The sequence below is a fragment of the Antechinus flavipes genome, chromosome 2, assembly GCF_016432865.1.
Source record: "Antechinus flavipes isolate AdamAnt ecotype Samford, QLD, Australia chromosome 2, AdamAnt_v2, whole genome shotgun sequence".
In the NCBI taxonomy this organism is placed as follows: domain Eukaryota; kingdom Metazoa; phylum Chordata; class Mammalia; order Dasyuromorphia; family Dasyuridae; genus Antechinus; species Antechinus flavipes.
The window spans coordinates 442,080,897-442,097,956 of NC_067399.1; the positions used below are offsets into that span (position 1 = coordinate 442,080,897).

At 40.4% G+C, this 17,060-nt stretch overlaps 1 protein-coding gene and 1 long non-coding RNA gene across 10 annotated transcripts in view; one reads left to right on the top strand and one right to left on the bottom strand.

Annotated features, from left to right (window-relative positions):
• The window catches only part of LOC127550390 (uncharacterized), a 52,276-nt gene extending 38,406 nt beyond the window's left edge, over positions 1 to 13,870 (bottom strand). Inside the window, exon 1 of the long non-coding RNA XR_007950858.1 lies at positions 13,565 to 13,870. This is a non-coding gene — a long non-coding RNA (uncharacterized LOC127550390). The remainder of the gene's footprint in view (positions 1 to 13,564) is intronic.
• A 95-nt stretch (positions 13,871 to 13,965) lies between these two features.
• Positions 13,966 to 17,060, top strand: part of PTPRT (protein tyrosine phosphatase receptor type T) — a 1,291,476-nt gene continuing 1,288,381 nt past the window's right edge. For all 9 annotated transcript variants that reach the window (XM_051979271.1, XM_051979273.1, XM_051979274.1 and 6 more), the window contains exon 1: positions 13,966 to 14,226. In XM_051979271.1, coding sequence (XP_051835231.1) covers positions 14,157 to 14,226 — 70 coding nt within the window. In that variant the 5' untranslated portion in view covers positions 13,966 to 14,156. The remainder of the gene's footprint in view (positions 14,227 to 17,060) is intronic.

Genomic DNA, 17,060 nt, shown 5'->3' on the forward strand with positions numbered 1-17,060 from the left:
TTCCTTCCTTCCTTCCTTCCTTCCTTCCTTCCTTCCTTCCTTCCTTCCTTTTTCTTTCAAAAAATTTCCCCTGTACCTAATACATAGTAGTCACTTAATAAATCTTTGTTGAATTAAATTGAACTCTTAATTTTTAGACTTTAGATGATTGGGACCATAGTCCCACAGTTTCTTAGGCCTCAAAATACAGTATCACAATTCTGTATGCATGTTTACTCTCCATCAAAACACTGCCCTCCAATTCCCCTCCCCCCAATACACTCAACCATTCTAGAAAAAGCCTTCCTAATAAGATGGATCATTGGTTTGCTCCCAGACAGCAATTTCTGTATTCTAGCATTCTGAGATTGTACCCTCACACATTTCTAGAAACTCGTCCACATTCTATGGTTTTGTTATTAACTTTTTTTTTTTAGCTTGTAGAAATAATGATTTATCAACATTTTTTATTTGACATGCGTGTGGCTTAGATAGAAATGAACAGCCTGGACTGTCATGCTAATGAACTATTTAGAGCAATAGTTTAGGGCAGAGAAAAGCTGAAATCTTTGGTCTAAATGTGCTCTGAGTAATCCATTGTAGCTCCCGCTGAGTGCAATGGGAGACATGAATGAAGTGCTGAGGACTAAAGCCAGTCTTGATCATTTTGGGTTAAATATCTTCTTTTAAGATAGTAGTGAAATATTTCCTGAACAGATGCCGTTTTCTGTAATTTAAAGAACTGGTTTTTATTCTGTTGACTTCGCTGCAGGGTTGCTCGACGACACAAACACACATCTGTGAAATCCTGCCATGGATTTAAGTGAATGTGGTGTTTGGTAAAGTTAGAGAAATGGTGGGATATAGAAATGTATAGAAAAGTGGAGTTTTAGGAGGGGCTCCAGCATCCCCTCCCGCATACCCCTCTTCCCAAGGTGCATGTAAAATTTTCTTGGTTACAGGCTTTTGTTAGTTAGAAATCATTGCATACTTTGGGATGTATAATTCTGGCTGACAAGGTTATATGTAGACAATATTGATTTAAAAATCTGAATTCAGGACTTTGCATTTGCTATTATGAAAACTCTGAGGAATCCTTGAGGGACAATGCCCCTCACAGATTGAATGGATAACATAGGCTACTTACCAGAACCTGAAATTTGCATCATGTAACATTTAGTACCTGGACCAAAGAAGAGTGGGACAGAGTCATTTCTCTGGCAAAAGAATACTCCTTATTAACCAGTATCCCAGACTGGTATGCAGACATCCCCTTAGGGACAGATGGGAGATGGATGTTCAGGTAGGGGCAATAAAGCAAGACAGGCCAGCACAAGGAGCCTTTTCTTGACTCCTGGTACTCTGTACATTCTAAAACAACATCTCTCAGCTTCTGTTTGGACCAAACATTTTCCAAGAGTTGACTAGCATAAAAGGTTAGGATATTTTGGACCTACTTAATATCTATGGTTTGTGGTTTTCTTCAAGCTACAATGTATCTTTGTCTTTGTATTCCCAGCATTGAGCATTAGTGCCTGGCACACATTAGGCACTTAATAAATGTTTGTTGAAGAGCTTTGATCCTACCTTCTTTTTTGATGTTAGTCTAATCTTTACTATATAATCTGAACTGGACAACTACTTTTTCTGACTAAGTGAAATCACAGAGAGCAAAGGGCTTCTGAAAGGTTGAACTTGTATTCTTCTTTTTCATCCATGGGTTACTTTTGTAAATCTACAGTGAACCTTCTTTTGTGCCAGACCCTGAGTGATGCTCTCTGCCTTCATTCTCCCTTGTATCATGGATATTTGGTATATTTGTCGTCTCCCTTCACTAATCTGTAAGACCTTTGAGATCAGGATCTGTGGAGGTTGTCTTTGAAATCCTCAGGGCTGGAAACAGGATCTTGAATGTTAGGTACTTAATAAATGTGTGCTGAACTACATAGTTTTGAGTCCCTAATCCCACTAGGGAAAAGAGATATAAAATAACATAAGCCAAGATGTAGTAAAGGCCACACTATGTGGTAATAATATGTAAGTACTATAAAAGGTCAAAAAAGGGAGATCATGGAGAACTAATAGAAGAAAGAGTTAAAGGAGGTATTGTGGAGAAAGGGGGGCCCATGAGAAAAGCCTGGAAGATTTAGGTAGAATCTGGGCAGGCAGGCAGGAGGGGAGAGAATATTGTAGAATAAGGATGCTGAATCTGGCATTCATGAGCCATGGACAGATTTCAGGGATTTACAAACTGAGGGAAAAAAAAAACAAAAAACAAAACAAATAAGCCATATTTGTTTCAATATGATTAGTTTCCTTTAAGAACATGAGTCTGTAGTTGTGTGATACTGAACAAATCATTTAACTCTGATTAAAAAAAAAAGAACATGATTATAATAAGGGATTCAGACATTTCACCATATTCTCAAAGGGGACCATGACAAGAAAGGTTAAGAACCTGTGATGTAGGAAAGGGCAGTTTTTTAATATGTATATGTGTATATACATCTACATATTTATATAAGTTATATAAAACTTGCATATAGTATATAGACAATTATATACATTTCATAGGTATAATACATGCAAAAATATTTAGTGTATCACATTTATGTAATATACAAATAAATTTATACATTATATATAATATAGTATGTATATATGTAAGTATTATATTTATCTTTTCTTTTTCCTCTTCATCATAGTGATTAAACCTGTTCTTTCTAGTGTCTTGGTTTCCTATCCTCTTCTTTAACAGCAAATATGTTTATTTTTACCAAGAGGTGAAAATGTAAGTGGGTTCTGGAGCTTAGAAAGTTATGAAGATCTGCTCTAGGTGACATTTTCAGAGTCACAGATTACCTTTTGCTAGTGACAAACTCCTTTATTAGAAAAGGAATATCATTGTTTAGCATCAAAACTGTGGTTTCAGTGATTTTTGTGTGTACTAAATGCGAGAGACAGAAAACAATATGCTAGAGCCCAGCTCAAGCTTTTGACTTTAATTTTCAGTGTGAACATTTACATCTCAGAAATGGACAATTGCTACAAGTATCAGATCTTGACTTATTGTTTTTTTTTTTTTTTTGATTGTCTAGACTTAAAAAAGTGATGGAGAAATATTAATGATGTAGCTTAAACCTAAAAGTGCTGAATCTATATTTTTTGATTAGAGATTCAGTTGTTAAACATTTACTAGCACATCACTGGGGATAGATGACTCATTCCACAGGTCTAATTGTGATTAATTTACAACACAGTATAAAAAAGATTTGGAGGTTTAAGTAGTTGTAAGTTCAATGAATCAATGGTGAGAATGGTGATCCAAAAAGCTAAGCTTCATTTAAAAGAAGAGTTGAATGAAGGAACTAATAGTTCCACTGTATCCTACCCTCAACACAGTTGGAGTCATGTGTTCAATCCTGAACCTGAATTTTGTCATGGCAGTGACAAGCTGGAAAACATTCAGAAGAAGGTATGGAAGATATTGTGAGAGAATAATGCAGAATATACTGTACAAGGATTAAGACTGGAGATGTTCTTCCTGTAGAAAATAAGACTTAGTGGAAGAAAGGATAATGAAGTCTTTGAACTGCCGTCAAACTTGTTCCTTTTGGTTCCAGGAGGCAGAACTATTAGAAATGGGTGAAAGTTCAAGAAAAATAGTTATGTATGATTTTTCTCTCTCTCCCGCCCCTCTGTCTCTAGCTGTCTCTGTCTCTCTCTCCATTTGTACAATTGGAATTGTCCAAAAACTCCAGCAAGTGTCAGGTTTGAAAGTTCAAGCAAAGGCTGGATACCTCCTTGTCCTATATACTATAAATGAGATAACATAACAATAATTACTATTTATATAGCACTTTATGGTTTGCAAAATTTTTTCCATATATTCTCATTTGATCTTCATAATAACCCAATGGAGTAGGGCTGTTATTATCTCCATTTTGCAGACAAACAAACTGAAGCTGACAGAAGTGATATGGCTTGCTCAGGGAAATATCTGAAGTTGTAATCAAATTAATCTTCTGATTCCCAATGTAATCCTTAGGATTCCTTCCAACTTTGAAATTCTGTGATTCTGTGAAAGAAATGGGTCTGATTTCTTTAGCCTTATCCTTAACATTGTTTTCACTGTTATGGATGTGGTGATATTACAACTCGAATATATCTTAATTGATTTAAGGTATGATTATTTGCATCATAGAATAAAAATTTTAGGACAATTAAAATGCACACTTTGAGCTTCTTTGACAACAAGATTACAGTGGCTTATTAGATTGTGAGATACTTGAAAGTAGAGGTCATTTTGTATTTCTCTATCCATATCAGCCAATATATGACCCTTATACATAATGACTTCATACTGTCTGCTGAATGATTGAATAAGTCAATATATTTCATGGAGTTTTTCTTTTTTGCTTAAGTATTTACAGAATGTGAGTAGGAGAGAAACTAACAGAAAACATGAGAAGTGTATAGAAGAGAGACAGGAATCTTTGGTGTAATGGTAAGAATCCAGGGCAAAGCTAAATTCCATTCCTGCCTCTCCTCATTCAGTGTTACTAAGTGCCTCTTCAAGGCAATTTACAAGACATAAGGATTAGCTATGAGGAGCAGGATAGGAGTTGAAAAAATGTACTTGTTCTAGCCAAATTAGGAATGAGGGATGCTTCTGTCACATACTGATTGTGTGACCTTGGATATGTCACTTAGCCACCTGAAGGTCTCAGTTTCCTTCTCTTTAAAGTAGGAGATTGAGTTTAATGGTTTTTTTCTAGCTCTAAATCAATAATTTTATGACTAGGTGAATTTTTATTTTGGGGGAATGTGGGATGAGGACATGAGTCAAAGAAGGGAAAAAATCAAAGTTTTGCTACCCATCAAGAAAAATAGAAAAACTGCTGGTCCTTTGTATATCCCAAGACTTCCTAACAAAAGAACTGAAAATGTGCTCATTAAGTGATGCGATGTTGACTTGGCTTAGTCCCCTGATAGAGGCTTCATCAGTGAGTAACAGCTCCAGAAGAAGGCAGTAGTAGTCCATTGGTGGAGTGGTCAGTGGTAGACCTCTGGAGGCAGAGGGTAACAGAGCTTCAGGTGGAGATTTTTGAAGAGTCAGAGGGAAGCACCAGAGGTATACTAACAGAGCAAAGAGCATGGCAGGTTGTCCAGATATAGAACCATGGGAGGCTGTCCAGCTTTGATACAACCAACTGAGAGCTTGAATTATTCAAAGGAGTGTTTCTTTCTCTTGCTCACAGAGATGGGAGTGTGTGGGACATTTTATCCCTTCATAGATGATGCTGGTGGTAAAAGATGGAGGTTTTCTTTGTTATTTACTTACTAACAAAAACATCTTGTCCTAATGAAATGCTTCATTACTTTTGTTATGTTTTTTTAGTCTATTGATGAACTAAATGGGAACCCATGTGATCTTCTTGTTACTGTTCCATCATTTCAGTCCTGTCTGACCCTTCACAATCCCTTTTGGGATTTTCTTAGCAAAGATACCAGAGCAGTTTGCCATTTCCTTCTCCAGTTCATTTTACAAATGAGGAAACTGAGGTAAACAGAGTTAAATGACTTGTTTTATGTCACACAGCTAGTAAGTGTCTGAGGTCAGATTTGAACTCAGGGAGAGGAGTCTTTTTGTCTCTATATACTTTGCCACTTAGCTTAGGTAAGTTCAAATTTGGCCTCAGACACTTAATAGCTATGTAACTGTAGGCAAACCACTTAACATCTGTCAGTCTCACTAACTTACTTCTCAGGATTGTTGTGAGGATAAAATAAAATAATATTTGTAATGCACTTAGCATACTATCAGGTACATAGTAATTGCTTAATAAATTCTTGTTCCCTTCCCCTTCTTCCCATGTCTATCCTAGTACTTAGTACAGTGTTTTGCACATAGTGAGCACTTAATAAATGCTTCATTCATTCATTTGTTGGAAATACCAAATGTAATTTCTCCCATTTATTTAAGTCTGGAGCTCCAACTAGGATTTATCCCAGTCTTTATTTTCTGTTTAGGAACTAAATTCATCTATTATTCTAGTTTTGTAATGGGGATTAATGTCCAGTGAACACTCAAGGAGGATAATCACGTTTTCACTTATGACATAATCAAGGTCTGGATTTTGTTAATTAACTCTAGGAGTAAATAAATAATTCATTAACACATCATGGCATTTCATCCCTATCATAAGCAAACATTTACTGAGTACTTACTGGCTGGCAAGTTAGCTTGGGTTTTCTAGAATGAGGAAAAATTTAAACATTAAAAAAATCCAAACACCAACAACAAACATTACACATATATGTATACCTCTGTTACAGATTTTTATATACACTTGAAATAAATACACCTAGATGATGCACAAAGAGGATGTAATGGAAAGAACATTAGATATGGAGTCAGAAGACAGATTTAAATCCTAGATCTGACCCTTACCCAGCTGTGCTACCTCAAAGAAGCTGTTTCTTCCGAACTTCAGCTTTTCTCTCTGCTGTATCCCTTCAGATTCTCATGGTATGAAATTCTTTTGGTGATACAGTTTCCCAAAACTCTTAGAGTATTTCTAAACTACTTCAGTTTAGAAATGCACTAAGAGTTTTGGGACACACTATATTTGTATCATCTTCACGTTTCAGGGATTAATTCATATGTTCTCATGATACAGTAGGTTAGCTCATCACATTTTTAGTGCCTGAGGATCTACAATAATTAGAAATGCCCAGAAGCTACCCCTCATTCTGTTTTGAAATAACAACAAAACAAGTATCTTTTGTAGGACAAACGTCTCTAGTTTCTTCAGCATTTTATGACCTTATATCCACTCTCTTCATCACCCTCGTCTCCTTTTAAGTACACTCCAGCTGACCATATCCTTCCTAAAATGTAGTTTGTCAAACTGGACACAATCTGCTCCAAGGAATCTGATAAGAGCAAACAGAACAAGATAACTGTGAGGGAGATTTTTAGTCATTTTTTCCATTTTGTCTGATTCTTTCTGACCCCATTTGAGATTTCTTTGTCATTTTCTTCTTTAGCTCATTTTACAGGTGTCCAAACTGAGGCAAACAGGCTTACGTGACTCACTCAAGGATCACTATTTACTAAGTATCTGAATTCAGGTCTTCTTGCCTCTAGACTCAGCATGCTATCTATTGACTGCACCATCTAGATGCCCTATTTTCAGGGACTGTTCAACAGTTTATAATCAAGCCTCTATGAGGTAAAACAAACAAAGAAACAAAACATCCAAATCCAAAAAGCACAAAACCAAAGCAAACATTTCCTGTTTAATGATAGAGCAAGAACTACTGGGCTTTTCAGAATCACAGAGCATTAAAATCAGAAGAGACTTTGAGGAAAATTTCATCCATTCTCATCACTGTACAGAGGGAACAACTAAGATTTGGAGAGAAGAAATGTTCATGGTCAGATCAGCTGTATGTATAGCAGAACAGGGACTAGAACCTGAACCTCATTGGATTATAGCAATAACTTTAGGGAATCTGAAGCATCGTGTCTTATTTGATAAACTCTTGGGCATAAGGCTGGCACTTTTCAACCATCATCTATGCCTCAAGAAAAGTCCTCTGCTCCAGAGTTTTGGAAGGTGAAATGCTTCCCTTTACTAGTGAATTCCGAGGAGTTTAAACAAATCCTTTTTGACTAAAGCTATACTGGTCAGATTTTTTCTAACCATAAAATCTGAGAGTACTCGGACTCAGAACCTAGTCCCTATTCTGTTAGTATCTCTTTCTAGACAATTTCAGTGACTGCCCTCCTTCTCCCCTTGACCCATTCTCCCCTTCCTGCCATACAGTCTTTGTTCCAAGTATCTGTGAGATGCTGCATTTTTTCTTCATCTGCTTCTGCTATAGGATGATGATGCTACAAAAAGAATTCAGCTACAGCATGATGAAGTCTTAGCAGGGCCACTGTCTCTGATTGGGTCCACCTCAATCTGGCTCTCCTTTATAAGGCCAAAGCCTCCTTTTGAAAGTCCTGGTTTTGGAGAACGATAGATCATTGGGTAATGTAATTTTTTTCTCTATAAAAATAGACTTGGATCAAGAGGTTAAGTTTGAGGAATACTTACAGTGTGCTCTTATGCATTTCTATTTGTCTGACCTGATAGACAGCACTAATACATATTAATATTCCTGCCATAAAACATTGCTCAAGCCAGAGTGACTGACTCCAGAATATTCAGCTCCACGTAAAGAGTCACTCTGCTAATATAAAGGTTAACTTGTATTTCTGAATTATTGATGGTTGCTTGTTACTAATTTTTTCTCAGAAAGAAGGAAATTATTAATGAAGATGATACATAAGAGATCGCTGCCAATGTGTCTGACATCTATTAATGATTTCATGTTGCAACCAGATTAAAAGAGACAGCTGGTATATGTATTTATGCACATAGCTTGCTCCAAATGTGCTTGACAACATTGTAGGAGTGGGAAGCAGACAAGGAGTGACTGGGAGATATTGGGTGCAGGCAGCTGGTCAGGGGTCCCCTCCCTGTTGATGTGCCATGTATTGACTTATTGTCAAATATTTAGCATTTCAGATGCCAACTGGCTTTGAGTTATTTTCCCCTATTGTGTGACGTACAGTAGACATCTGATATTAACATTTTTCTGACATCCCTCCAAATCCTTTAATTATACATATATAAAGATACAAGGCAGGTCTACTAGTATCCTCCCTGCCCTAGACATTCTCCAGTTCTTCTCAGAGCCATACACCTACAGTAGACAAATGTACACTCCTGGCTCAGAGGTGATTGGATATCACTACATAGAGGAGATCGGCTTGTTAGAAGGCAAAATTCCCAATCTAACAAGTCTGACTCATAGTTTTGTTTAACAGAGTAAGTAGCCAAAAAATTATAGAACATTAAAGCAGGGTGGGATTGTAGAAAGGGCCTGAGATTTGGAGTCAGCAAGACCCTAGTTTAGTTCCTGACTCTATCACTGCTAATTGTAATAACTCTCAGAAAAGTTGAACCTCTCTGAGCCTGTTTTATAACCTATAAAATGGGTGTAATAACAATCATTAGAATTTCTACAGCATCTTAATGCTTGCAAATTGTTTTATATGTATTCTTATTTGACACAACAAATCAGTGAAGTTGATACTCTAGGCATAATTGTCATTTTACAGATGAAGGAAGAAAAGCTCAGAAAAGTCACCCATGGCCACCTACCTAATGCCAGAAGTGCGGTGTGACTCTAAGTCAAACACACTATCCATGTATATACCATATTGCCTAAATGAGATTATTCTAAGGAGAAAATGAGATAATGTATGTAAAATGTTTTGCTAACATAAAATTTAAACATAAGCAATTGTCATAGTTAGAGGTAATCCAGTAGAATCTGTTCATTTGATATTTAATACTGAAGGTAAAAAGGAGACACTGGGGTTAAGATGATGGAAAAACTGAAGCCTAGAGAGGTTTGCAGAAGGTTCCCAAGGCTAGTAGTCAGAGGTAAATTGAGGACCAGAACCTCCATTTTCTGAACCCAGAAGCACTGTGAAAACTCACCCTTTGAAAAATTGAATAACAAATTAGTATCATAGTGCTATGATTAGACCCAAACACTTAACATTTATTTTAACATTTATTTTTTTAAAAATGCACTTGTTTCTGATCCAATCTGAGGAAGCAGAAATACCTTAATGTTGGCTGATAAAATTCGTTTCCAGGAAAGGATTGGCGGTTGGGAAGGGGCCTTATTTTTCTCCTCTTTGCATTCCAGCTCACATTTTCCTTTCCTATGGCATTGAAATGGATATTACACTTGGTTTCAGCTCCAGTTCAGTCCCTTCACTGAATTTGTAGCCCCCTTTGCTGAATGTGACTGGAGCTAACACTCAGCAATGTATTATAGAACCTGCTTGAGCTCAACACACCAGCAGCAACACAGACTCTTAAAAGTCTCTGGGGTATGTGTCCATGTACACAAATAATCAGTTTTGAGAAATATCTGAGAGCTGGAAGTGCCGATGTAAGAACTGCCTTTTTTCTCTTTTCCAGAAAAAAGGGGATAGTTCCATTAATTGGAATGAGACCAAGGAATTCTGGAAATGTTACAGGTGTGACTTAGAAACCTCCTTTCTTTATTTCTCCCTCCAGGCCCACAAGGAGCACCTGGAAGACTTTATTCCATTGAAGTAGAGATCCTGTGGTAGAATGGGAAGGTGGAAGAAGACACCTGAGTTCTAATCCTGCTTTCATCACTAATATCTATGTGAACTTCATCACTCCAGGCCTCAGGTTTCTCTGAAATGAGGGAATGGGACAAGTTGGGTCTCTTTCAATTCTATTCAATTACCTTCAGGAAGGAAGTTGTACTATGTGCTAAGTATTAGAGATGTACATACTCACACACACGTATATATGTATAGACATACACATATACACAGTAGATGCCCATACATATAAGGATATAACATAATATATGTATGTGTATATATATATATATATATATATATATATATATATATAGAGAGAGAGAGAGAGAGAGAGAGAGAGAGAGAGAAAGAGAGAGAGAGAGAGAGAGAGAGAGAGATGAGAGATACAGAAAAACAAAATAAAGGGATAGAGAGAAAGACAAAGAAAAAGACAGAGAAAGATTCAGAGGGAAGAAAAGAGATAAAGAGACAGAGAAAAAGAGACTGGGAAAGGGAGAGGAAAGGAAGGAGAAAAAGAGAGACAGAGAGAGGAAAGAAGAGATAGTGAAGATAGAGAGCAAGATAGAAAAAGAAGAAAGAGAAGATACACACACACACACACACACACACACACACACACACACACAGACAGATGGAAAGACTGACTGACTGTGATGTATCCCAGGCAAAAACAAATGCAAAGTAGAAGGAAAGAGTGTCAATAACTGGTGAAAGTGGGGGGAGAAACTAGGAAAGGCTTTCTGGAGGAGGTGCCATCAGAGCAGTACTTTGAAGGGAGGCAGATTCTATGAAGTACTGGATAGGAGGGATCCCTTTCCAGACATGGGGGATCCTTTATGCGAAGATATGAAGCTCTAACTTTTTCTGTCTGAATCCAGGATTTCATCTAACATTTCACTGATTTCTAAATTCTTCAGTCACCACTAATTCTTTCTCTCTATGAGTTCATTAGCATTTGTTTTCATTTTTAATAAGTGGTAAAATTATGTGTACATCAAAGAATCATTTTAAAATAAATTTCTTTATGATTTATTATCAGTAAATGTTTGATCTGTATTCCTATTTCATATACCTATGTGTCTGGGGTCACATAAAAGTTTCTTGAACAAAGATTCCTCTATAGTTGAAACTCTTTGGCCTGACCTGGGCAAGGAAGATTCTTTCATTAGGATAAAAAAAAAGTATGGCTCTATGAAACTAGCATGGTCTCTAGAGTCGGTGGACCTGGGTTTGAATTTCATCTCTTGATCACTTGGGTGACTTTGACTACTCCACCTTTTACTATGTGATCTTGGGGAAGTCATTTAATCAATCTAGGTCTCAGTTTCATCATTAAAAAATGAAGAAGTTGGACTTCATCGTAATATCTTCTAGTTCTAGATGAATTATCCTTTGATTTGGGGTCTGTGTTGTGATGTTTGGGAGAAAGATTCCCCGTATTTTATCTTGGGGGTGCTAGAGAACAAAACTGTGTGGAAATAAATGCCTTCTATTCTATAGTTGATGAGTCTTTCTCATCAGCAAATCCCCAGGTTTGCCAAGAAAGAAAAGATGAAATGCTTTATAGAAATGAAATCTTTGGTATAAACCCATATTTCCTTTGGCTTTAAAGTTTAAACAGAATAAGCTTGTATATATGTATTAATCCCATTTAGCAAATGAGAAACTGAGGCCAACAATAAGTGGATTGCCCTGGGTCACAATACCAGTAAAATATTGGAGCCAATGTTAGAACCTCAATTTTCTGACATTACACCATATAGAAAAATGAGATCCATGGCTAGGGTTAAATATGTGGGTGAGGATGGAATGGGAACAAGAACTGGGTTGAAGATTGAAGAGCTATTAAGAATAAAGATTTAACATGAAAAAGCAGACAGGGGCATAGAGGCAAGAGAGATGACAGTTAGGAAAGTGATCTTTAAAAGATTTTGAAAACATGTGAGAGACTTTCAAGAGACCAGCTTACTCAGACTGAAATTTCCTCAAAATTGAGCTCCCCATAAGCCCAATAGCCCCATCACTGGAATGTGAAACAGGTCTTCCCCACCAACCTCCTAGACTCTTGGATTTGGTTTCTCTGCCCCTAAATTGATGCCAATATGGCTCATTGCTTAGATGGGTGGAGAAATAAAACACACACACAACAAAACCAGAAAACAATACAATACTCTCCTTTCCTAGGAGGGAGAAATAGCAAAAGGAAGGGCAGGAGAGGGAGCTATTTACAAAGCTTGCTTGCAGGCTGCTAGTGCCTGCAGGGGCCCAGGGAAAGGTGTGTGTGTGTGTGTGTGTGTGTGTGTGTGTGTGTGTGTGTGTGTGTGTGAATCTATCTGTGAAGATTGAGGGATGAGAGATGTCATCTTTCGGGAAGGTGGAAGGGAGAAAGATATGGGAGTATTCTGGGGGGAGGGAGGTGCAAGGAAGAGATATAATTGTATAGAAGAGAGAGAGGTGTGATAAGTGGGGGATGGAGAGGATATCTCTTCTCAGAGAGAAGATGGGACAGGGGATAGATGGAGGTGTGTGTCTGTGTGGGGGTAAGGAAAGAGGTGTGTCTGTGTGGGTAGAGGGGAGGAAGGAGGTGTGTCTGTGTGTGTGCAGGGGAGGAGGGAGGTGTAGCTGTGTATGTAGGGGGAGGAAGGGAGGTGTGTCTGTGTGTGAAGGAGGAGGAGGGAGGTGTGTCTGAGGAGGAGGGATGTGTAAGGAGGTAGAGGGAGGGAGGATGTGTGTGCGTGTGTGTGTTTGTGTGTGTGTACGATGAATCTGTGTCGGGGAGGAAGTCGATGAGTAGGGGGACAGAAGGAGGCACATTATGGGGGGCTGAGAGAGGTATGATGGGGAGGATAGTATGTAGTGGGGGTAAAGGAAGGTGCCTGTGGAATGGGGAGATGTGTGAAAGAAGGTGTGTTTGTATCTGTAGGGGTGTGCTGAGAGACGTGTGGGTGCGTATGGATGTCTGGGAGGGGGGTGAAGAGGTATGGGGAGGTGCGTAAAGCAGACATGTGTGTGTAGGTTTGTGGACGCTGAGCTAACAGAGTTAAGTGAATAATAAGGAGAAAAAACCATTTTAGCCCCAGATTCCAGGGTCAGCCCAAGCTTGTCCTTACTAAAGATCTTCCCTTTTCCGAATTCCTCCAGGAGAGCCAGCTGGACCAGGGGCATGTTTGTGTCTGTGTAGGGATACTGTTGTACCCTGAGCAACAGCCCCGACAGGCGCCCCTTCACCTCCAAGTCCCCCTTTCCCACGTGCCCCACTAACCTCTCGCCCCTCTCTTCCCCCCCCCCTCCACGTGCCCTGGCAGCTTCCCCACCCCGCGCCCCTTCCACACGTGTCTGACCCCCCGAGTCCCGGGCCCCGCCCGGTACCTGCACAGCCGCCTGGGCCGTGTCCTAAGCCACCTGCCAAGCGGGCTTCATTGGCAGACTGAGGCTAGGGTCGGGCCAGAGCGGAGCCTTCGGTTCAGGCTCTCCGGGATAAGCCTCCTAGGTAGTTCGGGGAGGACTGGCGAGTCGAGTCTCCTCCTAAGCTCGGAGTCCTTTTCCTGGGGTCTGCGCTTAGCCGGATCGGCTGTGGCGTGGTGGCTCAGCTGGCTCCAGCCGGGAAGGAGCGAGAGCGCGCCGGGGTGTGCGGGAGCCGAGGCAAGGAAAAGGCGGGCGTTAGGACTCGGGGGAAATCTCCTTTCCCACCCCCTCTTTCTCGCATTTGTTCCCCCCCACCCCCCCGCTCGATGCCCCTCCCCCTTGTCCCTCCCCCCTTCCCTCCTTCCCTCAGTTGGTGCTACTCCTCAGAGCCGAAGAGCAGCCGCCAGAGCGCGGAGCCCAAGCCAGGAGCGCGGAGCCGCGGCGCTCAGTCTCCACTGAGGACGCCGCCGCCTCCGGGGCTGTTCGCCAGCCTGTAGCCCCCAGCCCCAGTCCCTGCTTGGCCGCCGCGGGAAGGGGATGCGCCCGCCAGTAAAGCATGACCAGGACCGCCACGTTTGTCTTCCTTCTGCAGCTGTTGCACCCAGCAGAGGGACAGGGCTTTGCAGGTGAGTGGGGCCGGGAAGCTCCGCCAAGTTGAGGCGGGGGCTGGGAGTTGGTCGTAGGTTTCAAATGGGGACTAGATGCCTCGCCCACTGCCCAGCCGAGGGTCCCGGGACTCGTCTCCTCCCCAGATCCTCTCAGGTGCTTGGCCAGGACTGCAAGTCCGTGCTCCCCTAGAGAGGAGCAGCGAGCTCGGTGTCTCGGTCACGGCCGTCGGGGAAACATTGCCGGCTGGTCAGTCCCCGGTCATCCCGGCTCGATCTCCGGCTGGCTCCTAGTGCCGACTGTCCCAAGCGTTCCCGAAGCCACCTCGGAGCCCACTTTTCCCTAAGGTCCCACTGAGAACCTCGTTTCCCAGTCACAGGGACTGAGGGTTGGCCCGTATCCTGCACCTATGTGGGGGCTCGGGCTGAGAACCAGCTTCCAGTGGTTTGCGCGAGCCCCGAGTCTCCTTTCCTTTTGGAGGCTTTTCCGAAGCCCCAGGGACAAAGTTACAGATAGTCTCTGCTCCAGGGATGGCATTCTCCAGGCTTCTTGCCTAGCTATCTAGCAGCTGTTCGAAATCAGAAGAGGCAGAGGCCGGCCAGCGGTAACAGCCAGTGCTAACTGCGACCTATCTTCCCCCACCTCCATTCTGTACCTTTAAATCAAAAGTTGGTCAGCCTTTTAAAAAGTAGAGTAGTTACTTTCCACTGAGGGCCCTGGCATTGTATAACTTCCTCGGATGCTGAGAATATTTGGACTGTCTATTTCACACTTGTCAGAGTCTGTCAGCCTAATATTTGAGGTTGTTAGATTTGGGGCATCTGTCCCTTGCAACAAGTCTGCTTTCCCTCCCTCCTACGGTTCCTTTAGACTTAGCTAGAATTACTTAAAGACGACAGGTGCCTATTCAGGCAAGTGGTTGTCTTCCCGTCCCTGGATTGAAATGCTTCTTTCCCTAAGAATGTTATATCCACCTTTCTCTGTAGATTAATTTTCTCTCCCCCCATAAACTTCCCCAAGATGAACTTGGATGGTGGTCTTTGGATAGAATTAGGAATTAAAATGGCATAAATTCCAAAAATTTCTCATTCTTCTGTTGTTAAAATAAAGGGGGGGGGGAGTGCAGCGGTAACAACCAAACCTCAATCTTATTCTCGGAGGAAAAGCAGGCAACCTTAGAACGTTTTGTGTTCTGTGGTGGGTAGTGAAGACTGTCATGCTCATTTGTCAGGACCCTTTGCAGTCAAATGACTGTCTTTGATGTTGGATTTTGGAAAAGTTTGAAAGATGGTAATGTGGTTGCAATAATAAAATTGGGTGAATGGTAGCAGAAAAAATGAATTGGTGAAGATAGTATTGACGTGCCGCTAGTAGGATACGGCTCTTTGTGTATTTGATCCTTGGGTTCCGTATAGATATAGCAATCATTTCACTGTTACACAAATAATGTGACAGTAATAGTGCCATGGTCCCCAGAGTAAGACACTGGTGAAAGAGTAGTGGAGCTTTTCCAGTTTCAAATAGTGCCGAAGTTTCTTTCCATTGCATTGATAGATGGGAAATGTGCTTGACTATGTTGAATTTTAACTGCTCAGTTCCAGAAAGGAGAGGTTGAGATAAACCAAATGGTACTTAATAAGAAATGGCTGGATTTAGATTGCTAAGCAACAGCTGTGCACATACATTACTAAGGCTTAAAAAAAAACCAAAACCTTTGGAAATGTAGTCTTATAAAACAAACTGCTTCTGAGGTAGACCAAGAAACAGTTGGAATAACTGTTACAAGAGATGTAAGTTAGGCTTGAACTGGCATAATGTTTAAAAAAAAAAGAGGATGACATCAAAGCTTTTTACCACCAGGAATTGTCTTTCTATTGCTTGGAAAGATTCTTGGAGGTGTTTGATTTTCCGAGAGAGAGAAAAGGTTAGTAAACAAGAGTAGAGAATCTGTATTGAAGGGTAGCAAATCTACAGGATGAGTTTCCCCACTAAGGATTTTGCATGAGAAGAGTGAAAGAAATAATAGTACATTAAAATCGTGTTTTGGAATGTGAGAATAGTTCTTTCCACAAGAGAATCTTAGTCATGGGACACTGTGAGAGATATGTGTTTTAGATTTTACCTGACCTTCTAGGTTTTCATATTACCCAAATCACTTACAGCATGCACACCCGGGTAAAGGAACAGATACAAAGATCTGCCAGATTTTTCACTCCATTTTCCCTTGAATTTCTTCTGGAACCGGGAAGTTCCTTAAGAAAGCTGTCCAGTGCTGAATGTTCTGCAGTTTGAGTGTTTTCCATTGGGTGGTGCTCTTTCCCTAACTATTAAAATGCAAATCTCTGTGATGGAACTTTTCCCTCCCTCTGAGTAATGTATTTATTCAGCAGCCTTTTGTTAAAACATTTAGAAAAGTGCGAGTGCAGTCGGCACCTTTTCTTTGTTTGCTAGTTCATAACACACAGGAAAGGCAAGTAGGCTTGGCATCTAGTTTAGGGGGGAAAACATGACTTGTGTTTCAGTACTATATGTCCTTGTTAGTTCTACCTGTGACATTTCATATTTCAAATGCTACCGAACTATTGAGGGGCTGCAATTGTTAAGAATTGTCTACCTGATAAAATGAAATTGTGTTAGAAACTCCGATCTTCTAAAGAACCATTAATTTGTAGAAATTCTGTTGTTTGAGCATTGTTTCCTTTCTAATGCCATGCTAACTAGCCCATTTAATTATTAGACTATTTCTTCCAGTCTTTTCACCCTCATTCAACAAACGTCTACGTTCGTTGATGGAGATAAATGGTGAACATTGAACAAATCTATCCGCGTGACACTACTAACATAATTGCACAAT